The sequence below is a fragment of the Lemur catta genome, chromosome 14 (assembly GCF_020740605.2).
Source record: "Lemur catta isolate mLemCat1 chromosome 14, mLemCat1.pri, whole genome shotgun sequence".
NCBI lineage: Eukaryota > Metazoa > Chordata > Mammalia > Primates > Lemuridae > Lemur > Lemur catta.
The window spans coordinates 34,984,890-35,012,484 of NC_059141.1; the positions used below are offsets into that span (position 1 = coordinate 34,984,890).

The 27,595-nt window shown below is 35.5% G+C and overlaps 1 protein-coding gene across 2 annotated transcripts in view; it reads left to right on the top strand.

Annotated features, from left to right (window-relative positions):
• PRKG1 (protein kinase cGMP-dependent 1) overlaps positions 1–27,595 on the top strand; it is a 1,158,333-nt gene that overhangs the window by 998,157 nt on the left and 132,581 nt on the right. For both annotated transcript variants that reach the window (XM_045569367.1, XM_045569366.1), the window contains exon 8: positions 19,250–19,315. In XM_045569367.1, coding sequence (XP_045425323.1) covers positions 19,250–19,315 — 66 coding nt within the window. The remainder of the gene's footprint in view (positions 1–19,249; positions 19,316–27,595) is intronic.

Here is a 27,595-nt window from a genome sequence, read left to right on the forward strand (position 1 = left end):
ATTCTATCAATATTTCAATACCAGGGAAATGTCTCCTCTTTCACATAGCTGTTTCTAAGGTTTCTACACATGTGCAGTTTCTCTTCCTTCCAGATCCCTTCATATATACTTAACTTGTGGGATAGATAACTTCTCCTTGTATTGTAATTATTTTTGTGTGTCTTACATAAACTCCTAGAGTTTCAATATTCCCCAGCTGAAAAGTGGATATAAGCATCTGTATCATAAGTGTAATAGTTATTCCTTTGATTGTAAGTAGCAATGCACAACGCGACCTAGTAAGACTCATAAAGGACCATATTGAATGGGTAATGAGGTATCTTATAGACCCAAGATTCACAAGGTTCCTTGGGCCTTTCAAAAATTATGAGCATCAAGAAATCCATCCAAGATAAGTAAAATTCTCTCATCTTAGCTCTTCTATTGACACCTCTCCTTTCTTGCTCCAGACCTATTTTCTCTGCCTTTCTCTGCCCTTTCTCTACATATGATAGAGAGGGCCAGAACTTCCAAGTTTTTTTTTTTTTTTTGGTCTTCAGGTAAAAAAGTGTCCCTGATTCCCAGTTATTTCTAAACAGAATCTAATTGGCCAGCTTTGTCAGGGCCATTTATCCCTAAGTAGCTATGAGCATATGAGCCTACTGTAAAAGAATAGGTTATCAAAGGCCCACCTGAGTGGGTTTGGAGCATAGGACATTCTTAGAAAATTGTGATTATGGTGATCTGAGAAGTCACTCTAAAAATGTACCATTATAGGATAGTCTTAATGATCAAATATGATAATTTAAGGTACAAGATGTCTACTATGTGGTACCTAGAGTCAGACTACCTGGGTATGAATCCCTGCTCTGCCACTCATGGGCTTTATGGCCTTGGGAAAATTGCTTAACCTCTATTTACTTCAGCTTCTTCATCTGTCAAGCTGAGAAACTATAATAGTAACTAAATCAAACGATTGTTTTGAAGGTTAACATTTTGAACATGTAAATCCTTGTTACAGAAATTGACACATGATGATCACTCAATAAATATTACTTATTGTTAGCTAAAATTTGCATAGCTGCTAATTTATAATTAGCATGAAATAAAAGTTTGTTTCCAATCTTTCACATTGCCTTTATTAAACTATAAATTTCTTGAGAGTAAGAACTATGCATTACATACCACTGTATCCGTCTCAGTGCTTAAGATGGCTTCTTACACAGTTAATAGATGGTTAGATGGATGGACAAATGGGTAAACAGAAGAAGGACAGAAAGAAAGGAGGGAAGGAGGAAGGGAAGGAAGGAGTGTGGGAGGGAGAAGAAGATATCTGATTTTCAAACACATTTTGAATTAGGAAGGTGGATTTGTCTGCTTGTCCATAAAGGATATCAGCCCACAATCTTGGGGGCAGATTAAGGAAAATGGTGCAGCATGTATTTGATGGAGTGATATTACTTACTGTGCTTTGCTCTGCAGGTCAAAATGCTAGACAGCTGTGACTAGTAGTGATATGAGATTTCTTAATTTTGTGATTAAGAGTGAAGAATGGCAACTGATTGTTGAAAGCCTCATGCTATAGCTGCACATAATTAAAATCACTAGGTACCTTCATTAAACCTATTAAAAGTTTCATTAAGACATTAATTAGTAGATTATTTGCTGTATGATTTTTAGAAATATATTAAATGGTATGATGTTTTATTAAACTACAATTTGTATTTATTGTGTATTTTCTTTCCAGCCATTTTAGATGTAGAGTCTGCAGAAGTCATTGTTGAATCACTAAGTAATTAGCTGCAATGTAGATTCCATTTTTATTACTGCTGAGAAAGCATTAATTAAGCTCTTGGGCCTGATTAGATGATCTGCACTCAGTTGTAGAAGCAAAAATTATAAGAATGGAAGGGAGTGGCAGAGAAATGTTTTTTGCACAACAGTGGACTTGACATTAGATAAATGGGAGTTTGCCTATGCTGTTACTCAATGAAGGTGTTTAAGTCAAATACAGCCTATACAATAGCACCCTTTGATCACAGCCTCAGAACTTTTAGACACATATTTCGAAGATCATGGAGATAGCATGATTAATGGCAAGTACATGGACATTGAGAACAAATAAATCTGAATTAAAATCCAAATCACCCACTTTTTCGCTGTATGACTCCAGGCAGGTCCTTGAATCTCTCTGAACTTCAGTTTCTTCAACTATTCAGGGGAAGGCAAACTTTTTCTATAAAGAGCCAGATAATAAATATTCTAGACTTTATGTATCACATATGGTCTCTGTCACATGTTTTTTGTTTTCTTGTCTTGGCTTTCTTTTTCTTCCAAATAATCTTTTAAAAATGTAAAAAAATCATTTGTAATTTAGGAGCTTTACAAAAACAGGCTGCTCACTGGTTTTGGCTGAGGGGCATAGTTTGCTAACCTCATATGAATGTATAATTACGAGATTTAGAAGTGCACAATTGTTTTTGGTTCTCTCAATTATTAATGACGCTAAAACTTTTGGTCAGTTTCAACTGTGCCACAGCTATTTTCAAAATGACTCTACTGTGCTACCATATGTGCTTCATGATTACCTGATTAACTCAAAGTGACAATTTATGGCTCTTGCTGCCTGCCTGCTCAGTGTTCTCAGCTGTGCTTGATTAAGCATTACTTAATTATTTAATGATAGTAACGGAAACACCTACTGCACCAGCACCTCGGCATTCATAGAGCAGTAGCTCTGTGTGGAGCATGATAGGAGAATTATAGAGCAGATACTGAGTCAGTTCTGCAGGATCCAGAACATAAAAGGTAACAAAAGTTTTCCAATGTCTTGTATCTGTCAATTACTGTCATGCACATGAAATATCATGGGTGTATCAGGTAGAGGGACTAACGAGAGCAATTGCATGGTAGGGAAGGAAGATTTCTTAGTGGTACTAATTGTCACTGTTAACTTTATCCAAATAGTTTTCTTCTTAAAATTATGTAGGAAGGCTTTAATGGTTTCCCTAGCAATTCCCTAGCAATTTTAGCCTGTAACGACAAAAAAGAAAACAAAACAATAAACCCGGACAACTGGGAAACACATTGGCTACATATTGCTTCCTTCTAGACTTGTTTTTTTTCCTCTTCCAGAGATGTTATATAGATTTAACAATGTGCTAAAACAATCTGCTGAATTTTTAAAGACATTTGTATAGTCAATATACAGCCATTTCAAATTTCTTCTCTCCCAACCCTGCTAACCTATTTCTCTCTCCTCCCCTATTTGCTCCCAGGGTTTCAGCCAGTATGAATTACTTGCTGTTCCCTATACACAGTACTGTCTCATGCTATTTCACAGACTATTCCTGGAGACATGACCATCTCACTTTCTCTGCTGACTAGTTTTTACATGCACATCAGTTCTTAACTGAGCTATCACCTCTTCCCGTGGCTTTCCCTGATCTATATCATCAACCCATCCCTCTTCCCCGCCCCATCTCACAGATAAGGTTGGGACCGTCCCATGTGATTTGGCATAACTATGTTCACACCTTCAAAACACTCTGATCACACCACATTGTAACTGTTAAAACCTTCTACTAAACTATAAATTCTTGGAGAGCAAGGGCTTTGCCCTTTATCCCTATGTATCTATACCCAGCACCTTGAATTATCTAGCTCAGGGCCTACAGCCAGAAACTTTATTTAGGGTTCCCTGGTAAAATATAGGACACCCAGTTAAGTTTGAGTTTCAGATGTTAAAAAGAAAAACTTTAGACAAATTAAATTTAGCAGAGTTTATTTGAGCAAAGAAATGATTTATAAATCGGGGGAAAACCCTGAACCAGTAAAGATTCAGAGAGCTCCACCTAGCAATGTGGACAGGTCATATTTAGAGACAGAAGATGGAAGTGACATACAGAAATAGCCTGATTGGTTATGGTTCTGTGTTTGCCTGATTTGAACATGTTTTGGCAGTTTGCAGCCTGAGATTGGTTGAAAGCTTGGCTGTTATGATTGGCTGAGACTTGGTTACTTGCTACAAGAATGTACTCTCAAGTTAGGTGTAGGGTTTGTTTACATATTAAGTGAAGTTACAGCACTACGTATGAGGGTAGCTTTAGGCCAAGTTTAATTTAGTTTAACAAACATAAACAATGAAGATATTTTTACTATAAGTATATTATCACATGAGACATACTTATACTAAAAAAAAATACTCATTGTTTATCTGAAATTCCAATTAAATTGGGTGGCCTGTATTTTTATTTGCTAATAGCAACCCTACTTTACTGCATGAATGAGTGAGTGAATGAATTTCATTCATTTCTGCATTACAGCAGGAAATTATTTTCATTAATTTTTGCAGGTTTCAGACTAGCAGTTAAGCCATAGTAGAAAATTTCAACAATGTGATCTGAAATCTTCTATTGTTCTTTGAAAGCATGTTTTTATATTAACAACAGAGGGACTTACTAACTTTGAAGAGTTGACTGTTAATCCTTGAGAAACTTTGCAGATTAATAGAAGAAGCATGTTGGTTATGATGGTTTACCAGTAGGTAAAAAAAAGTGAATAGAATCTATTGGGGTTAGACATGTAATAATAATGAAATGATAATAATACTGTCTAATATTTATTGAATGCTTTAGTATGTCAGACAGTGATCTAGGCTCTTTTCATATATTTGCTTGCATATTCTTCACATAATTAACCCTGTTAAATATTATTATTTTCCTCATTTTTTTCCACAAGAAAATTGAAACTCAGAGAACTTTATCTGACTGCATATCACACAGCTAATTAATAGCACATTTGGTATTTGAACTTATATGAAATAACTCATGAACCTGCTCTTCTGATTACTAAAATCTACTCTCTCTATGTAAAGATTTCCTATGACTTAATGTATGTGGTTAATGCACCTTATGTGATTAAAGTATGAAAACAATCATTATGAAGAGAAAATTTGTTTCCTAATTACTAATGAAAATATGAAAAACAGAATCTCAAAGCAAAATTAAATACAGTATTATTACATAGATACATGGATATCTATGTGAAATGTCTGTATATATACACACACAATTGGTAGCTTAACCTTTTAAAAGATCCAAAATGCTACCCTAACAGTTGTTAAGGGTGTTAAAGAGCAGATGTCCCTGCTGAGAAAATATCTTCCTTAGTTTGTCATCTTGTTCCTATGATTCCTGCCAACAAAACTGGGAGAAAGGCAATGCTGTAAGTGACACTGGGGGATACTGTGTCCAGCTGCATTTTATTTGCTGTACCCGCTAAGCTGGTATCTCTTCAGTGTAATCAGACTAGACCAGCATAAGTGACCTGTAGCCCTGATAGCTGGGGATGATTTTGGTGTGAGAGTTGAGTGGTGGTCCAGGAATGAACAGCTACCGATAACTACACAGTCAACATACAGGCCTTCAGGGAGAGTAAAAGACCTCACCAACCTCTCTACACAGAAATTACTTGTAAGAGTTAATTTCTATTATTTCATATTTTTTAAAAAATTTATTTTATGACATATAATTCAAATACATAATATAAAGTTCAAAAGATATGAAAATAATTCTCCCTACTTCTTTTGTTCTTTAATTATACATTCTCTTCCCTGGATGTAACTACTTTTACTAATGCATCCAGAAAAGAATCATGCATTTTAATATATGCTAATTAATGTGTGTGTATTTTACACAAATGATGGCAAATATACACATAGTTCTGCACCATGGCCATTTTGCTTATGATATCCTGGAGATCATATACATACAGGCTTTTTTCAGTTCTTTTAATGGTTTTTAAAGATTCCCTTTTATTATTGTACAAAAATGTATTTAATCAATCTCATGTTGATGGATATAATAAGATTATTTCCAATCTTATTATTATACACAATACTGTAATAATATCCTTTTAATGTCATCATTTCCCAAAAGTATAAGTACACATGTAGGGTAAATAATTGCAAGGAAAATTTTAATAACTAGTACTGAATTGTCTCTAAAACATTGTGCTATGTTGTATTTCTACCAGCAGTGTATTTACCTGCTTTTGCACTTCTTTCATTGTGCGTGAGGTATTCTATATTTTCTTATGTTCAAAGGCTATTTGTCTTTCCTTGTCTGTGAACTGTCTGTACATGTCTTTTGTTCATTTTTTAATTGGGGTATTATTGACTTGAAACTCTTTACATATTGAAGAAATTAGCTTTTGTATATTTAGATATTTAAGATATAAATATTTTAGGACCTTTTTAATGTGTATACATCTATAGAGAGAGATATTTAGGACCAGTTCAATGCACATGTATCTATTTAAATAATATATATTTTAAATATTTTAAGATCATTTCAATGCTTATACAGTATGTCTATATGTATATCACAGGTGCTGGGCAGTTAGGGCAAGTTTAATATATCAAAATTTTTGGTAAAAGTTGATTGATATGTTTAATAAATCAAATATTCTCTTTGCTTTTTTTTAAAATTGATGCTGACTGTTGCAGTTTTCATTGTATGCAAAGGTTTGGCTTTAAAATTGTTTAAAATTATTCAAACTGGATATGAATTTCTTTTTTTTACCAATTAAGTTATTTCTTCTATTTGTTCTGATTCAAAATTAATCTTCAGTTTGGGAGAAATTACAACATAATAGATACACTAAATTAAAAATAACTAAAGAATTTTGTTTGGAGAGCTAGCTCTTTATTTAATCAAGGAAAAATAGAAAATACTTGAGGATCAAGTACCAAAAAAATCTTTTTCAATTTAACTTTATTTTAAAAGTCTGGATATTTCTCTTCCTTAAAAGAGCCCTATTAAAATCTCAATTTTAATTTTTATTTATCAATATGTAGTTTTATAAACATTTATTACATTGTTCTTGACCTTTGATTGTGACAATCTGTTTTTCAAGTGAACATGTTTGATTTTTATGGGAAAATACATTTTAGTCACTAATATAAAATATGTATTACTATAAAAAGTCTATGTATTCCATGATTTGCCGTTTACATTTTCTGACAGTGGATCACAATTATAGGCTTATAATATCCTTTCCTATCTAAAGAAATATCCTTGGATTCAGGATGAATCATCTTGAGAGCATTGAAAACCACAATAATTAGACTTTCTAAAAAGTATCCATATCTGTAAAATCCTAATTACAGAGGAAAAGAGTAGAGTGATTTTGATTACCATTTCACATGTGAAAAATTGAAACAGAGAATGGGACATTTTCTCAAGGTCATACAATAAGTTGGCAATAGAACAAGAAACAGGAGACATTTTCCTGACATCTTGCCTAGAATTCTCTACAAGAGAGAAAACAGTCCAGGTTTGAAAGTACTTTAGGTAATAATTCTTTGAAATAGGTGACCATGCAACTTAGCATTCATTTCAAATGTGCATCCGTTGAAGTTTACTAGTATATGAATGCAGACATCATTCCAATGTGCTTTCTTTTTCTCTACTTCCAAAATAGGAAGATTTGAAAAATTATTTTTTTATCTCTGTGAATGAAGAGAAACACAAAGGAAAAAGAAACAAAGTATTATTTTATTCTTTAAAGTACTCATGACACATGACACACCCTGTTATAGTCCATTTTGTGCTGCTATCACAGAATACCTGAGACAGGGTAGTTTGTAAAGAATAGAAATTTACTTTTTACGGTTCTGGAGGTTGGAAAGTCCAAGGTTGAGGGGCCCACATTTTGTGAGGACCCTCTTGCTGTGTCATCTCATGGCAGAAGGCAGAAGGTACAAGGGCAAGAGAACGAGAGAGAGGGAGAGAACATGCTTTTATAACAAATCCACTCTTGCTATAACAAACTTACTCTTGTAATAATGACTTTAAGTCATTCATGAGGGCAGAGCCCTGGTGACCTAATCACCTCTTAAAGTTTCCACCTTTCAGCACTGTTGCATTGGGGATTAAGTTTCCAACACATGAACTTTGGGGGACACGTTCAAACCATTGCATTCTGCCCTGGGCCCCCAAATTTATTTCTTTCTCACATGGAAAATAACACTCATTCTATCCCATAGCCCCCAAAGTCTTAACTCCTTTTAGCATTAATTCAAAAGTCCAAAGTCCAAAGTTTCATCTAAATCAGATATTGTTGTGACTCAAGGCATGATTCATCCTGGGGCAAATTCCCTTCAGCTGTGAGCTGGTGAAATCAAAGCAAGTTATTTCCTTCCAAAACACAGTGGTGGGGCTGGAATAGGATTGATGTTTCCCTTTCAAAATGGAGAAATAGGGGAAAAAAAAAAAAAAGAGAGAGAGACAGTAGCTAGTCTCAAGTAAATTAAAAACCCAGTGAGGGTGAATGACATTAACTTTTAAGTCTCCAGAGTAATCTTCTTTGACTACACGTCCCACCTTCTGGATACACTGGAGCAGGGGTTAGACCCCTAAGGCACCAGGCAGCCCCACCCCTACGGCTTTTCTGGGCTCTGTCCACCCAGCAGCGTGAAAGAGTTGGAGTCTCATACCTGTATCTCTCCCAGGTTGGTGTTGCATGCTGGCAACTACAGTTCTGGGGTTTCAGAGGCAGTCCCACTCCACTCCTATGATTTCAGTAGGCAGTGCCTTTGTAGGGGCTCTCTGTGGTGGCTCTGCCCTTGAGACAAGTTTTTCCCTGGGCCTCCAGGCTATCCATGACATCCTTTGAAATCTTAGTGGCAGCAGCCATGGCCCCATAGCTTGAGAACTCTGTGCACCTGCAGAATTAGCACCATATGGATGCTGCCAAGGCTCACTGCTTGTGCCCTATGGAGTGGCAGCCTGAGTTACCCAAGCTGCACCCAGGCCCACTTGAGCCACAGCTCCTCTTGGGATGGCCCATGAGTGCTGTACCAGGATGTAAGGAGCAGACACCTGAGGTGGTATAGGGTGGTGAGTGCTGATCATTTAATACCAATTTGATGGTGAGTACATGTGGTGCTTGTTTCTCCATTCTTGGGATACTTCACTTAGTATAATGGGCTCCAGCTCCAACTAGGATAATACAAGAGGTGTTAGTTCACCAGTGTTTTTTGTGGCTGAGCAGTACTCCATGGTAAACATATACCACATTTTATTAATCCACTCACGTATTGATGGGCACTTGGGTTGTTTCCACATCTTTGCAATTGTGAATTGTGCTGCTATAAACATTCAAGTGCAGATGTCTTTATTATAGAATGTATTTTTTTCCTTTGGGTAAGATGCCCAGTAATGGAATTGCCGTATCAAATGGTAATTCTACTTTTAGTTCTTTGAGGTATTTCTATATTAATTTCCACAGAGGATGTACTAGTTTGCAGTCCCACCAACAGTGTATGAGTGTTCCTATCTCTCCGCATCCATGCCAACATTTATTGTTTTGGGACTTTTTGATAAAGGCCATTCTCACTGGAGTTAAGTAATATCTCATTGTGGTTTTGATTTACATTTTTCTGATGATTAGAGATGTTAAGCATTTTTTCTTATATTTGTTGGCCATTATTCTGTCTTCTTTTGAAAAGTTTGTTCATGTCCTTTGCCCACTTTTTAATGGGGTTGTTTGATTTTTTTCTTTCTTATTTTCCTGAGTTCTATATAGATTCTAGTTATCAGCCCTTTATCATATTAATCTTTTTTAGCAGATGATTGCTTGGCCACAACCTTAGGATTCTCTACAGAACCTGCTTTTATATTCTCTATATGGCAAGGCTGAGAGTTTTCCAAATCTTTCCATTCTGCTTCCTTTTTAATTATAAATTCCATCTTTAAATTATTTCTCTCTTCTCTCATTTTTTCTTAAACAGCCAAAAGAAGCCATGTAGCGCCTTGAGTGCTTTGCTGCTTAGATATTTCTTCTCCAGATATTTTAGTTCATCACTCTTAAATTTCACCTTTCTTAAATCCCTAGGACATGAACACAATTCAGTCATGTTCTTTGCCACTTTGTAACAAAGATGGCCTTTACCCTGGTTTCCAATACTTTGTTCCTCATTTCTGTCTGAAACTTCATCAGAATTGCCTTGATCATTCATATTCCTCCCAACATTTTAATTACGACCATTTAAGTAATCTGTTAAGAAGATTTAGTTTTTTCTGGAAAACTCTTGTCTTCTGAGCCCTCACCAGACTTGCCCTTAACACTTCCTTCATTCATGGCAATCTAGGCTTTTTCTAGCCTGCTCCTTCAAATTCTTTAGCTTCTAATCATTACCTGGTTCCACAGCCTCTTCCACAATTTCAGTTATTTGTTATACAAACAGCTCCACTTCTTGGTAATGATGTTCTATCTTAGACCATTTTGTGATGCTATAACAGAATACCTGAGACTGGGTCATTTATAAAGAATATAAATTTATTTCTTACACTTCTGAAGGCTGAGAAATGCAAGGTTGTGGAGCCCACATCTGGTGAGGGCTTTCTTGCTGTGTCATCCAACGGTGGAGGGCAGGAAGCAGAAAGGCAAGAGAGCACATGAGCACATGCAATGGAGTGCAAGAGGGAGCAGAACTTGCTTTTATAACAAACCCACTCCTGTGATAAAAAACGCACTCCTTTGACAATGACATTGATGGCCCCATGACTTCATCACCTCTTAAAGGTCCCACCTCTCGACACTGTTGTATTGGGGATTAAATTTCCAACACATGGACTTTGGGGGACTCACTTAAACCCCTTGAACACCCTTTCATTGGATAATTTGTCTATTTATAGTTCTCCTCAAATTCAAACTTCTCCTTGACGTGTATTACATTACAAAATCACATGTATCACTATATAAAAAGTAAAATAGATCACCAGATTTATCTTAATCCATATTATTTTATGAAGTTTTATGCAGAGAAGGGAAAGGATAGACATAAGAGGAAAGTGAATGTTTGGATTGAGTAAATAAACAGAGCACCTAAGCATCTATTATGTTATACTCCAGGCTTGATTTGTAAAAGTTTTAATTGAGTAAGATTCTTTCTTCTCTTTTTTTCCATCCTTAAATTAAAATATATCTAAGTCATTCAGAAATAGACCAAATGGGCCACTAAGAAAACAATAGCAGTATAATATCTAAATCTGTACTTCTAAACTACTAATAAAATAATAATAGGGAACAACAAACTCTTCATCTATCTATAAATCCTCTCTTGGGAGACATTCATTAAATTTGTAAGGCTCGAAAGAAACTAGAACTCAGAATTCTCTGGTGGTAATTTCTTACACCAGCTTTAATGGGATATAAAGAAAATTATCTGTAATGACTAGATAGAAGGAGCAAAAGCCATCAATCACATCTTAACATTTGGGGGAATGAATTCATTCAAACATGGGATATGGAAGAAGAATGGGTTACTGGTGACTCTTATTTCAGCTAATATCACAAAAGGAACACAAAAGAAAAGAAAAAGCAGTACATATCCTTCTGCAATTGCTTTTTTTTTTTTTTACCTTTCACTTTCAATAATTACATGTATCAGGTTGAACCTTATGAAATTATCAATATTTGGCCATTTTTAACCTAAAAAAAGAGCAATTTCATTTGGTTCAATCTAATAAATGTCTAACTTCATTGTCATTGAAGCACGCCATTGAATGTGAAGTTCATACGTCAGATAAAAAATTCATTATGCTATCAACCTAGCAGAAGTAATGAAAAAAAGAATGTGAAAATTGAATTCTTCCAACTTCATCACTTTCTTTTTAGATATTGTACCCTTTCATGAATATAGATCAAGAGGATATGCATTCTCCTGGGAAGGGAATTAATATAATGAATGGAAATATCCACCAATCTGACCAGGAAGAATAAACTTTGAAGTTACTTTATGGATAATACTTATAATTTTTCTGCCTAGAGAATAATTCTTTTTAGGTCATGTCATGAGTCTCTTTTATTGATAAGAAACCATAGACTACCTCAGGTGAACTCTAGAAAGTGGATCTGCTTTAAACTCAAGTTTATGTTGATCATGAGTTGGTATATACTCTTAATAATACACTGACTTTTATACATTTGTTTTTTTCTTTATGCCTGCATTTTACATTGTACGATTCTTAAGGGCAGAGATCATATTTCTTGTTTAAAAATATATTTTTAATATGTAAATGGCTATACAGTAATATTTACTTTAACGTGTGGAAAGGCGTATTCTAAAATTCTTAATCTAAATTTATTCCTTGGAATTTTATTCTATCATGACATAAAAACTGTCTCCTCTAATTGAGCTTAGGTTTTCCAACTAATTTTTAAGATTTTATTTAACATGGCAAAGGGAAGAGATTCAGTTAGTGAATATCTTTTTCTTTTTACAAAAAAAGTCCTTAGAATGGTCTTCAGGTACTAAATGATGTGGCTTTGCCTTCTTTGTCACCTTCTCTGACCTCTGCCTTGTTTTACTCAATCCCTGAATTCTAAATTTGCTTATGCTACAAGCTCTCTCCTGCTTTAGGAATATTGTGTATGCTGTATGGTCATGTTTTGCTTAATGAGAGGGATATGTTCTGAGAAATGCATCATTAGGTGATTTCGTCATTATGCAAACATCGTAGGGTGTGCTTACCTAAACCTACATGGTATAGCCTGCTGCACACCTAGGCTATACAGTACAGCGTATTGCTCCTAGACTACAAACCTGTGCAGTATGTTACTGTACTGAATACTGTAGGCAGTAGGTAGAGATGGTGATGGTCCAAAGTAGAGCCATGCCTTTGGGAATACAGAGAAAGTGTGGACGTGAGAGATAGACAAAGACATGACCAAACATACACAGTGAGGGAGAGGGCAGAGTAAAAGAATGAATCTAATCTTTTGAGCCCAGGTGAATGCAAAAATGTTGATGTCATTTACCATTATAAGGAACCTAAGGAAAACAGTGGTTTTGAGGTCAGAAGAAAATGAGTTAGGTTTGAATTGGAGGTTGCCATGGGACTTCCTGTCTCATAGGAGAAAAGTAAAAGTTAGAAATGAAAACTTGAAAATCATTAATACAAAACTAATAGCTGATGTCATGGGGTTATGTGTTTTTCCCAGTAAAAGAAGTCAAAGCTAGAAAAAAGAGCCAGAAACAGAATTTTAGGAAAATACCTATATTTCAGTGGTATTTCAGTAGTATGGACTAGGGAAGAACACTCAGGAAAATTAATTGAGAAGATGATGTCAGAAAACAATTGAGAGATTGATTTATTATAGAAATTTAGGAAAGGGGGTTTTAAAAGAGAAAGTATTTTCGAAAGGGCTACATGCTTTCTACATGTCAAAGGATCCTAAAATAATAATGATGATGATCGGGGTAGCTAACTTCTATTGGTTGATTACTCTGTGCCTAGCATGGTTAGAAGGAATGTAAACATCTGCATGTATTAATTGATTTTACACTTAGCATATGAGTTTTGTTAGAGAGCTGGAGGTTAAAAGAACATTAATTTTATAGAAGGAAAAAGTAGAACAGAGGAACTAGAGGCTAGGAAGGGTAGAAGGAAGGGAGGGCTAGGGAAAGTTTGTTAAGGGATACAAAATTACAGCTAGATAGGAGAAATACGTTCTAGTGTTCTATGCTGCTGCAGGATAACTATAGTTAACAATGATATATTATATAGTTTCAAGTAGGTAGAGTGATATTTAATGTTCCAAACACAGAGAAATGATAAATGTTTGAGATGATGTATACGCTAATTACCCTGATCTGATCACTATACATTATATCCATTGAAACATCACTATGGACCCCATGAATATGTGCAATTATTATTTGTCCATTAAAAAAGTAAAATAAAATAATTATTTTGGAATAGCTTCATGACTCAATGGGAAGTGGAATCAGTGCATGGCCTGATGTGTTTTTTTCTTAAGGAACACTTATCCACTACAGGATCTAAGTTTCAAATAGCACAGTCAGATTTGCCATAAACTGTACAATTCTCATTTGTAATTAATTCAATACTATAATTTCATTTTATGTGGCTCTTTGATGTTTGTCATATCCTATCAATTTTGATCATCCCACTTGTTGTTGAATGATTGCTTTTGATTTCGAGATGAAAAAGATTGGCTTTGTCTTGTATGAACCAAACTTAACTGGGGACATTAAACTGTTGCACATGACAGAGAATGAAGGGTTCTGCCCTGGGATTTTGCTGTAAGCTCATAAGCAATCAAGTAGTGTCAGTTTTCATGAAGGCTGGCACTGGAGGAGTGCTAGGACTCTGTTGACAGCGGTCATGTTGCTCCAAAGCTGAAAAGGGAGAGCCCGTGCTCTGGCAGGTTCTTTGCAAGAGCTACATTACACTTTGGCCTTTTACACTCTGCATTTGTTCCCTGAGATATCAATGAACTATAGAATTGTCTAGTAGCCACAAGGCACAAGAGAACTGCTTCAGAACAAGAGGAGTCAATGTAAACCCTTGCTATGGATTATTCAGATACTGACAGTGACTCCACTTTGGGATACAGCGATGATGAAGATTCCAGTGATGAAGTTCAAAGAATCTCAGAGTCAGTGCACAGAAAACTATATTTGCAAAGATTTTGGCATATTTTTCGTGGTCTATAATTTCATCAAAAGGAATTTCTAACTTTTCCAAAATTGCTTAAAAAGAGACCACTACTAAACTGCATAGCTTTGGCTATAATTATTCATTAACTGATAGCAGGTTTGTGAAACTATTTGTTAATCTGCCAAGATACTTCTATGCTAGTACATGTTTATTAATTGGTACGCTGAAATCAACTAATACACAGGTACAGAACTGGATGAACATGAGATTTTATTTTTAAAGACAATGTGCATGTTATACCTGGACTGTTATGTAAATACATGTACATTTATTTATTATAAAGAAGCAGCCTAGTGTGCTGAACATTCAGAAGCAATTAGTGTGTGTTTGGTGAAAGTTTTTAATTAAGTAGATTGGGCATTATCTTATAATTTTAGTTATAAAATTCTCTTGCAGTCAATGTTTCATCAAAATCTCATATTCTTCTGTTAGAAATTATTAAATACCTTGATCTTCTACATGTAAAAATGAATGAAAGCAAGCTCAATTTAAAAAAATAACACTATCCAACTCTCTTTTTCCTTTCCCCATATCTAAACCAGTTTTACTTGGAACCTTGCTAACTCAGTGGATATTCTGTGTGAAACAAATATCATAACAGCTGTGTATTGATGGAAATAAGTTTAAGAACAACGTGGAATTATTAAGACCTCTGTATTATATGAGTATGTAATATTTTACGTCTAAATACAAATGATATTTACTTTTACCATGGTCTTTGAACTCACAAAGGAAATAAACATACACAGTCAATCACAGTATTGTCAGATTTTATCAATAATATCCTCTTATTAGAAGTTTCTACCATCTCTCCTAAAATGAGAGATTAATATATATGTAAATACTAGGTCAGACAGCATTTTGCTGCTCACAGGAGCAGGCTCTCTGACTGCACAGGAACAAATTTCTAGACACCTGTATGGAAAGGAATAAAGACGTTAAACACCTTAATAATAGAAATAAAATGACAGTGTAATGGCAACATGGGTTTGATGTTGAATAAGCTTGGCATCAAATATTAATAATTTCCTATTGTTATGTGGCATAATTATAAAGCAATATAGCACACACATAGCCATGGATAGAAATTCTTACAATTTGAGAATCAAAATGACTCATCAGATTAGTTTTGCAACTGGACACCCATAAATATATCAATGCTGGTTTTATTAACAATTAAATCTAATTTTCATAATGACACATATACTATGGCTACTTACTGCTCAAAAGTTATTGAACATTTTAATGAATTTAGAATTGTTGTCAAATTAAAATCTGATAGCAGAGTACATAAGCAGTGTACTGTTGTGGAAAGAGCGTGACTCTGGGGACAACCAGGTATGTGTTCAAATTCCAGGACTGCAACTCACTAGCTATGTCTGACTTTGGATGTGTTACCTAATCTCTGTCCCTGTGATCAAATCTAGGATAAAATAACCACCCTTTGTTATATACAATAAATTAAATTTGTATGATCTGTATAATATCGTTTCTGACATATACTAGATACTCAATAAATGGCAAATGTTATAATTTATTGTTTAATATGTTGGGTTTTTTCTCCAATGCTATGCTTCTTTTCAGTTTTAACATGTGTCACTTTACTAGGTACTAAGCCTAATTCTAGCCTGTACTTATAAACTGTCCTTTTTAAAATAAAATATTTTCCATTTTTATTGACTAATGTCACTCTTCTGATCTTTGATTTTCCCCACCCATATTTTAAAATACCAATGTGTTTTTGTTGCAAGGAAATTGCACTTAGTTTTAAAAGTATATCCAGTTTAGGCTAGATGATATGACATAATTCTAAAATATTAGAAATATTTATGATGAATACATTTAAAAATCAATATACACAAAAATATATTCAAAAACAAAGCATATATATACATATGTGTGTGTGTATGTGTGTGTGTGTGTGTGTGTGTGTGTATAAAATACTTTTAAAGACTGTGGGAGATTTCTAAATAGCCAAGATGAAAATATAGTTTAGGAAAAGCTAGATTTAATATGATGCTTTCTATAAAGTTGTGACGGTTGGGGTGGGTTTTTTTGTTGTTGTTGTTTGTTTCTTTCTTTTTGACTAACAGCAATTTGTAGTAACTTATGCTGCCATGAGCAACATCCTGAGAAATAAGTCATTCACATGATGCATAGAGGACCCAATGGGCTTTATGGATATTTTCTGCCCGTTGTGGTCACTTCACCAAAAACTCCCACTCAGAAAGCGATTAATGAAGTGAAAATACGTTGTTTCCTTTTACGGAACATTAAGAATATCCCTACTTTTCTGTTGGGTAGAATTGTTTTATAAAACACCAGACAAAGCCTCCACAGGGACAGACATGCTGGTATTGGAGATGAGAAGAATCAGAAGTAATAAATAGCAGAACACATTTCTTTCTAGGTGCCAGGCACTATGATAAACTTATCTTTGATTATCTCATTTAATACCACACAGTGAGGGGGTACTTTCATCATTCCCATTTTACGGATGAGGAAATGGAAGCTTTCACATAGCTTGGGAGTGGTGGAACTGGGTTTAACACCAAGGTAGTGCGACTCCCAAACCTGAGCTCTGCCTGACTGCCCCCGAGCTCAGGAGAATGACGATGCCTGTGCAGTGCCTGCTCCACACACTCACAAAGAGCCTCCTATGTGTGAGACATTTGGGATAAAATGGGGAGCAAAACTAGCCGTGGTCCCTGCCCTCATATGAGTTAGTGGGAGGGAGAGAGAGTCACTAACCAAATGATCACATAAATAAATGTGTAAATTACAAACAGTGATAAGTGCTTGCAGGTAGAGGTATGTAGGGCCATGAGATAAGTAGGGAAACTGACCTGGTTAATACAGGATGGCATCCCTGAGGAAGGGGAAATTAGGTTGAAATTTAAGGAATAAGTAGGGGTGAACTAAACAAGGAACCGGAAAGGAATTTCCTAGCCTAGGGAAAGCATATTTAGAGAAGGACTCATGGCAGGAGGGAGATAATGTGTATTGAAAGCGGGCCAGTTTGGCTGGAAGGCAGAGAATGTGAAGGAGGCACTAAGAGAATCTTACTGGGAGTTGATGAGCCATAATAAAAATTTTAGAGTCAGAGGAGAACATAGCATGGTAGGTGAATTAAAAATACACAATAATTGATAGCTTTTTAAAAAATAGTGCAATCAGTGAGAAGCAAATGAAAAGAAATGTAACTTAGAAGAGAAACATGACATGAAACACCTAAGAATACTTTTAAAAAAAATGTCAGGACCCAAATCAAAACAATTATGAAATCTTATTTAAAGACATGAAACTAGATCTGATCAAGTAGAAAGTCGTGCCATGTTCTTGTATGGAAACATTAGTATCATCATAAAGTTCTTTTGATATCAATGTATAAATATAGTACAGCTCTACCAGAATCTCAAGCTAGGTTTTTTTAGAAATAGAAAATGATTTTAAAGTCTATATGAAATAATGAATGCTTACAAATATCATTAAGATATTTCTCAAAAGTAATGAATGCTTAAGAATACCATCAGGCTACTTCTGAAAAAGAATTTGAGTAAGGGGGAATTTGCTTTACCGAATACTAAATACTAATAGGTGCTATAAAGCAACTGTAATCTTAACAGCAGAGAAAAACAGATCAATGCTTAAAATAAAAAGAGTTCAGAAGTATGTTAGAATTTAGTGTATTTTGAAAATATAAAAATTCACTAGGAACATCTTTATTTTCAAGACTTTAAGAGCCTGTTACTTGAGATGTGATGTTGTGAATTTTAGAATACATTATTATTGCTATATTGTTTTCTGTGTACCTACCTATTGTAATATATTTCAAACTTATAATTATTAATTATTTAATATATTAACTTAGAAATTTTGTTATTTTAGGAAAAGAATACCTTTTCAAGTATAATTTATGGTTACCATTACAGTGGTACTATTACATTTTTAGTAGCTGAAAATGAATGGTGAGTGTTAGTTTACCAAATCCACCTTCGACTACTAGATCAAACAAGAGATACTGGGATGCGACAGATTTTTAAAGTTTTAAGTGGTTGATAGATACTACTGTTGTGATAAATTAAATGCTTCTAAAGAGACAGTATTTATACATTTTAATCAGTGTGACTAAGATTTGTCAAATACTCGTGAAAAACCACAAGCTCTTTTATGGATGAATAATTGGATACTATACGTTGCTAAAATATTAGCCACACAAAAGCAGTGTCTGTAAAGTAGGGAAATAATTAAAACAGATCCATTGTTCTAAAGGATATACTGACAAATTCATACAAAAATGGATTAGATACTCAATTTCTAGAAGTATAACTTTAAATCCTTTAAAACCTTTCATCTATTCACGTTCATTACTATCTTTATCACTATCCCATTAATTCATTAATTCCTCAAAGCGCAAAATGGATTTCAATGTAAAATTTTGTTCTACTTGTATAAACAAACCTTTAAATTTGAATACTTTATAATTTTAAAATCTAAATTTGATAAACTAAAGTTTAGTTATCTACTAGGTTATAATAATGGGATTTGTATGATTAATGACAAAGGTAAGGTGATTCCTCATGAAAAAGAAATTTTTGATATGAACAAAGCATAAACCTGGAATTGGATAAATCAGAATAGTTACATAATTTAATGTGTCCTGAATTACTCACAGTGAACACGTTTCTTTGATATTAAAGGTTATTTTACTTCAATGTCTCTATTTTTTTATATAGGGAAGATGTGAGAACAGCAAACGTAATTGCTGCAGAAGCTGTAACCTGCCTTGTGATTGACAGAGAGTAAGTACATTGTTTTATTATGCATATTGCACGCTCATATCAGCAACACACATAAGTTCCTGGAATTAGACATCATTTTATGGAGCTATTAATACTTGTATTATACCTTTTTTTCATTTTAAAATGAGTTCTATACTTGATTCTCATTCTCTATTATTCTTGGAAATGGCTGGCTCTCCCATTCTAGTTTTGTGATCTTCAACAAGGTACTTAATTATTATGAGCTTCAGTTCAATTAACTCATTTGTAAACTGGGGATAATGCAATATCATAGGGATATTTTGAGGATTAATGAGAACATGTGAGTAAAGCATTTATTCAAGTGTCTTTTACTCAGAAGGTGCCCAACAAATGCTAGCTATTTTTGAAAATTTTTAGAATTATCGTTATTGTTGTCGTTGCTAATAAATGCAGTGTTATATGTCTGTGTTTTAGTTATCACTTTCATTCCCATCTCCAGACTTTTATAATAAACTTATTTAAGGAACATAATTTCGAAGAAAGCATTAGTTCTGGGCATAGGCATAGATTTAAGGTCCTTAGACATATATTTGATAAAGCCAATTCCTGTTCCTTCTCTCAATCCTGGTTTGCTATTCTCATTACCTGAATGCTTTATAGATTAAACTACAAGTGTCAGAATATTGACTCTGCAAGAGCATGTTTAAAATGAATATGTACTTTTTGAAAATAGTCAACAAGAATTTTCCTCATCGTAGTATATGTGGATAAGTTTATCAGAAAACCAAGTGCCTTATCGAAGGAGAACTGTAAAACACCCAGTTATAGCTGGAATAGGCAGAGAATGTCAGTGTGGAATGAAGCTGTGGGGCCAGGTATGATCAGCCTAGAATGATGGAGTTGAATGCAGAGCTCAGGGGGTTCTGGGTGGAGAGGGATCCCTCTGGAATCACAAACCTCACATTTAGAGGCTCCTCCATGCTGGATCACTAGAACCAGAGCAGTGGCATACCTGCAGAATGATGGTAGTATCCATGAATCTTTCTGAAATAGGAATTCTTTGTCTGGTTCTCAGAAACAACAAATACCCATTCACTCTTTCTTTGGTTCAACTTACATCTTACTGAGGATCTACCATGTATGTACAAGGCATTGTGCTAGAAGGACCAGCACAGATGCTGGTTTGGGGGGTTAGCTTCTAATACAGATGTGGCATATACAAAAATAACCATCATGCAGAAGTAATATGGGTTCAGACTAAAATTGTAGCCATAATTCAGAAAAGGGAGTGACTACTTTTGAAGAGAATCAGGGAAGTGTTCATGGAAGAAATGGTATTATTAGGTGGATCAGGAAGTATAGGAAAAAAATATATAAATACAGTGAATAACACATGCAATACTCATAAAGAATCTATGACCATTTCAACTGGCTAGAGTGAGACTGTGGAAAGGTAGCTGGGAGAGGTGCTATACCAGACAAGTTCACAAGTGTGTTGAGGCTCGTTCACTGAGAACACTGAATGTTGGTATAAGGGCAGCTCTGACAATTTTAAGTAGCAAAATGGTGTCACTATAACAATGTATTTAGTAGACTAATATGAGAATTCTGTGTAAGATGAATTAGAAGGAGAGATAAGAGACAGAGTAGCTGATTAGAAGTCTAAATCTAGTTGGGGATTATGAGACCATTTATAGGAGGAATGCATAAGAATGAAGAGGAAAAACCAGAGGGTTTAAGGTCTGACTGAACACAAAGAGCAAGGAAGAAATTAGGGATGTAGTTGGGATAGAAAAGATACAGAAGGAACACAGATGAATCAGTTTGGTAGGCACAATGATAATCCATGAAGAATATAATGAATTTAACATACAATATTGGACACTCAAGAACAAATGCCCTACAGGAGGTAGGAAACGTGGGTCAGGAACTTTTGTTAGAGTTAACTTAAAATTAACGTAAAAATTGCCCACATATAGTTAACAGCTGAAGCCAAGAGACAGGATGGAATTGCAGGAAAGAATTGAGAAGATAAAAGGACCAATGTTAGACTTGGGGCAATCCTTTCATTTATGAGTTAGGGAAAGAAAAACGAGTGAAAAATAATGAGATGTTCGCAATCAGAGCAGCGTAGGAGACCTCAGAAACCAAGAGACTATTTCACGAGAAAAGGGATAATCTCAGTGTTAAAAGCTGAGACACATACAGATAGAGAAAAGGGCAATAGGTTTAGTAACCTAGGAGAAAACACTCACATTTTACTGAGGTATTCAAGTGGTAAGAATGAAATCCAAATTATGCAGAATGAGCACATGCAAAGAAAGTGAGAGCACAGAGCCTGAGGCACATTTTCTTTCAAGAAATTTGGCTAGAGAAAGGAAGAAAAGGAAGAGGGAAGGAGCATGAAGCATTAGCAGGGATCTTGGAGAGTTTCCTTATGATGAATCGAGAGTGTAGAAGTCTCCAGGAAGATGGAGCAAATGAAACACTAAAGGGAATATTTGGTGGGAAATAGGGCTGCAGAAGAGGAAGTTGCGGGGAAACTAGGAAAGGTTACTTGGAGAGCATATATTTCTTTTTGTACTTTCTGAAAATAGTGAAAAAGACTGGAGAAGTATAAAATTTGTACAGAAATGCTGAGATATAGATAAGGAAAGTTATGGGAACTTGGATGTACTTAATCTTGCCTCAACAGCATGAAGCAAGGAAATCTGGTATGAGGAGGAGTGAGAGTAGGGCTGAGGGTTGCCAGCTAACTGGGGGTGGATGGGCAATCATAGCAGTTTATATCCCTACAGTCCTTTATAATTTATGAATTTTCACATCTATGAGATCCCACCTGGAAAGGAGATAGAGTAGTTTACAGAAGAGGAAACTGAAGCTCATTGAAACTTATGAGATTGCATGTTAAATGGTAGAGCCCAAATTAATCTAACCATGGAAAACATAACTGGATGGGAATTTGTGGATCATCTAGTCTAGCTTCTTCATTTTAGTAAACTGAGGTTGCAAGAGAGAAGCATCAAGTTGCATCACACACATGCTTTTGCCCTAATCCTAATTTTCTCTCTTTTTCCAAATCTAGGCATATATAGTGAATGGGTGTTGTCAAACAAAGCTCAATATTTGAATCTTGACTATAACATTTTATGAGAAAATGGGCAAATTACTTAAATTCTGAGTTTCAGTTTCCCTGTCTGCGAAATACAATAATATTACCTAAATTATAAAATTGGTTTGAAAATCAAACAATTTAATATATGTAAAAGTCCATGCCCAACACGGGACATGTAGTCAGCACTTAATAAATTGTGCCCTTCCTCTTCTTACAGAAGGCATAGGATTCCCTTGGATTTTGCAGTTTTTCTTTCTAATCAAAGTTTATTTTCAGGGATATATAAAGAGAAGACACATTGAGAGAGGTCTAGGTTTAGGCATAATTACAGAGAAGAGAGCTTGAGTCTAGGAACTCAAGAAGTATATTTCTATACTCTTCAGAGAGAGGTTGGGCTTCCCACCAAATGTTGAATTCACAGCTTTAAAAAAAAATGAAACTGTAACTGAAGGATTCTGTCAAAAGCCTGCTGCTGCTGCCTAATTTATGGCCAATTAGAGGAGCGCCAGGGCTTCATCCCGTGCAAACAGATGGCAGACATTAGAACTGTCAACAAAAGGAGCTTCCTTCACAAATTTACAAGCAAGGTACCATGTTACATGAGCCAGTGATTTTGCTTTATCATTCCAGAGGGAGATCCAAAGAACATTATTGTAACTAATCATGCATGTCAGAATTTTTTTTTAAAATTGTTCATTGACAAACCAGAAAATGATAAACAGATACATGGTTTTCTCAAAAAAAGCATGCTCTGAGGATCTATTTCTTGCAGCCTACTCATTATCTTAATAAGTACCTTCAGTGATTCCAAAATTTGTGTGAAAATTGTCTAACAAAGAATATTAGTCTAACAGAACAATCTATTTTGATGAATAAATTTCTTAAATATATAAAAAACACCTAGATACTTTTGGCACTTCTTAATCTGGAGACCATGAAAAAATTACAAAAGTAAATATACTCATATCTTGGTGCCCAGAGGAAAGTAGTTCCAGGAACCCCTGCAATGCCAAAATCCACAGATACTCAAATCTTTTATATACAGCATCATAATGTTTGCATATTATATTAATAATACTTGTGCACATCCTCCATTAGACTTTAAAATATATCTAGGTTACTTATAATACCTAATAAATGTAAATGCTATGTGAAAACTTGTGATATTATGTTGTTTAGGGAATAATAACAAGAAAAAGGTCTATACATGTTCAGTATAGATACAACCATTCTTTTTTTCCTAATATTTTCGATCTGTGGCTAGTTGAATTTGTGGATGCAGAAACCACGAATATGGAGTACCAACTATATGTTTTTGTGTTCCTAATCAGTTATGCAATGTCTACTTCTTCACTGTCATGGGAAGCTTTTGATTAAGCTAGAAGTTCTATTAAAATAATTTACTTTTTTGACACATTGAAGATAATTCAGATCATTGTTCAAAGATAGCAACTTATAACTACTAGTAAACCTTACAGAGTTATAGATTTTTTCCCGCAGGAAATTAAGATCTGAAGTAGAGTCCTAACTCTATCTCTGATTTACTGTGTAATCTCTGAGATGTAGCCATACTGGTTATGAGGATTGAAACGTTTTCATAATGGTTGGTAAGTGGCAGTGGTCTGATCTCCCTGTGTGTCCTTCCCACTCCTCTGTTTCCATGGTCATCTGCTCCCCCAACTCCTAAAATATTCTAGACCAGGACCAGTGTGTATTCTGATTGGTCAGTTCCTGTGCCATACTGGCCACTAATTGTTTTGACTATTGCCTCTGATAATGTCAAGCTAGAATGACATCTTGCCATCAACAGTTTTTAAACTTTTGTTTTACCAAGCACAATGTTTAAATGAAACAAATTGGAAAGAAAACAGAGGAACTTTTCTGGCTTCCATAGAGATAAGACCCTTAGAGTACTCAGGAGTCTTCACTCTTTCCCTCCATATCCCTCTGGGTGATTCCTAAGGCCCTCCATGGGACCCCAGAAGACAATAAGACTGAATTACACACCACGTGTGGCTGACCTAAGGTCCCTACCATCAGTGATGCTCTGTGATATTTACCATATCACGGGCCAGTTGTGTTATTGAGACGAAGTCTAGGAGATGGAGACCAAGACCCAGACTAGAGGAAATGCAGTGTGCAGGAATATAAAAATAATTAAATTAGGAGGGAGTGTCAAGCATAAGATTTTAGGGCATTGCAAGTGGCCCTTTTAGAAATTGAGGTATCTCTATAGATCAGGGCAGTCTGGGTGACTGGGTTTCAAGTTTTTAACTACAGAGATATGGTTGCCTGATGTGTAATAAGCATATTCATGTCATATACTTAAAAGAGTACCAGCACTCTCACCACTAGGACAGTGATTAGGGAGCAACTCATAAGACCAAGGCTGGTCCCAAGGCCCTTAAAGAATGGAATAACAAACAGGTTACCAAAAAAGACTGGACACAGAGAAAACATCACTGGAGTTGGCAAAACGAATATTATTTCTCAGCACCCAAACTGGAGCTTAAGTATTAAAACTGGATACTTTTTAATACATTGGAATTAGAACTAGACTAGGAAATTTTGATGTTTCTTCATTAAGAGATATAACAATGGAGGCCTGCTTCCTGTGTTAGGTACTGGGATAGTGAGATGAACAAGACACCAATTCAATATAGACTTAAAAACAATATATAGGACCAGCTCAATTAGAGACAACTCTGTGCCTTTATTAGAATGGTTTTTGTTCCTTTACCAGTGCTAGTAGGGAAACCTCACCCTGCCCTCCACATGTAGCCTCTGTTTAGACTTAGTTTCTAGCTCTTTGGCCACATCTGCATCAGTTTTCAAAGATGGGGCTTCTGACACTGGCCTCTACCCAGATCTCCTCCCAGCCTTGTTGCTTTTCTCCATTCCCCTTTGCTACAGCTATTCAGATGTTCAACTCCAGGTTCCAGAGGAGAACAAACAGAAATACTGGATCCATGCTCTGGGCTAGGCAGATCATGTAGTGGACCAGCCAGGCAGGAGCCTAGACAGCCATCTACATTGGGACCCAGAGTGCCAAAGGAGATGGAAATATATGGAGAAAATAGTATGTATTCAACTCCTCTCAGAGAGGATACTACAGGTGTTTCTGATAAGCAATTTGGTGGAGGGCAAGTCTCACCAAGGCATATGCTCAAGGAAGAACAGATGATCACTACACTGCTCAACAAATATGGTGGGTTGTGTTAAGTGTAGGAGTTTTATCATCTTAAGGAGGGGGGGGGTCTGCAAGTGTGAAGCCAGAGCTGCATGACTTAAGCCAGAGGTTGGCAAACTTTTTCTGTAAAGGGCCAATTAGTAAATATTTAAGTCTTGTGGGCCAAATGATCTTTGTTGCAGCTACTCAACTCTGCCTCTGCAGTGCAAAAGCAACCAAAGACAATATGTAAATGAATGAGCAGAGCTGTGTTTCAATAAACTTTACTTATGGACACTGAAATTTTAATTTCATGTCATTTAAATATGCCAAGAAGTATTATTCATCTTTTGATTTCATTCTCAACATTTAAAAATGTAAAAATCATTCTTAGCTCATGGCTATACAACAACAGACCGAATTTGGTCTGTTGGCCATAATTTGCTAACCCTTGACTTAAACATGATTAGAGAGTTGAGGGCTAACCCTCATAGTCCTGCTCTGATCTTCCTCCATCCTGCACACAGCCTGTCTTTTAAATAAAGAAATGCATGAAGAGTACCGATTTGAAGGACCTGACCATTAACCTGCCCTTGGCACTCTCTGGTGTTGGTTCTTCTGATGCCATCTGTCCACTTGTCTTCCTAATTCTGACACTCTACCCCCTAGTTCCCTCATCGTCTTCACTTTACTCTTCTGTAGGCATTGCTCCTTCTCCTCGCACACCCGACCCTCCTGCACACATACTTTCCTTCAATTTTGATCCCTGTACCTCTTAATTCCACTCTTGCATTCTCCAGAACTTTGCTTAAGGCTTTACATTAATTTTGGTAATAGCTTATTAGAGATTAAGATGGTTCTCTGCGAGAGTTATTTGCATTTTGATGACAGACTCCTAAGACTAAAAAATCATGAAAATTCAAAAGAATATTTTAGAATTGCAGGTGCCACTGGGGGAGAGGAGAGGGACAATAGAGGAAAGATTTAAGGATGGCAAAACTGTTCAGGCACCACTCTAAACTCACCAACCAGGTCAGTCTCATGAAGGACCATGCACTCGATGGTAATTTGCCTGCCTAGGTCACCTGTGTCCTTCTTTTCATATAGCTTGTGATTCTGTGTCCACATGATAGGACTATAGGGACTCCACGTGCCACATTGCCTGTAGTCATATTGCTTAACTGATAGGATGGTAAACTTAAAATATTCACAGCTTCAGCCTTTCCTACAGCCTAAGTGGATTTTATTTTGGTTCATTTTCCAGAATAAAATCTGGGGTGACATGAGGATATTGGCAGGATGATTACAAGAAAACAAATGTGCCTTGCTAGAATAGTGTGAGCTGTGATCATTTGAACTTGTCTTTATTATGGAGTTGTTATCGGCTGGTATGTTTTTTCAAAAAATATTTATTAAGCAGGAAAGATAAAATTCAGAGGTTTATAAGAAAGAAAGACATTTTGTTGTTTCAATTTAATGATGTGAGTTGAATTATAGAACGCCCTAAGCAAGCATGAGCTAACTACACAATAAGTATATTTCCAATGGAAAAGGAGCATATCCAGAGACAGTGTTTGTAGTTTAAAGTCATGGAAAGAGGAGGGTATGACAACCCTTAATTATGTTTGCCTTTTTTAATGTTTTAAAATGATAGTGGACCTTCACCCTATTGGAAGTCCTTATAGCAATGATATACAGCATCACTGACTGAAAAGCCCAGGTTCTTAATTCGTCCACCCAACTAGAACTTACTGGTGACCGGCCATATGTGGGCCATGTAGACATCTAGTATTTGGGGGCTTTAAAGCAAATGTGTAAATATTATATTGCTTAATTCCATTGTACGGATAATTTCCAGCTCTAATCTATTACGTCACAAACACACAGAGTTTCTCTTTAGTAACCTTTGACTCTGTTCAAAGTAAAAGAAGTCCAATCTCATTAATATGCTCGTAGGCCATTGGTAAAAATTTAACACCTTTTTCAAAAATATCATTGTTAAAAATAGTTAGATGGTGACTGGATTAATGAGAAA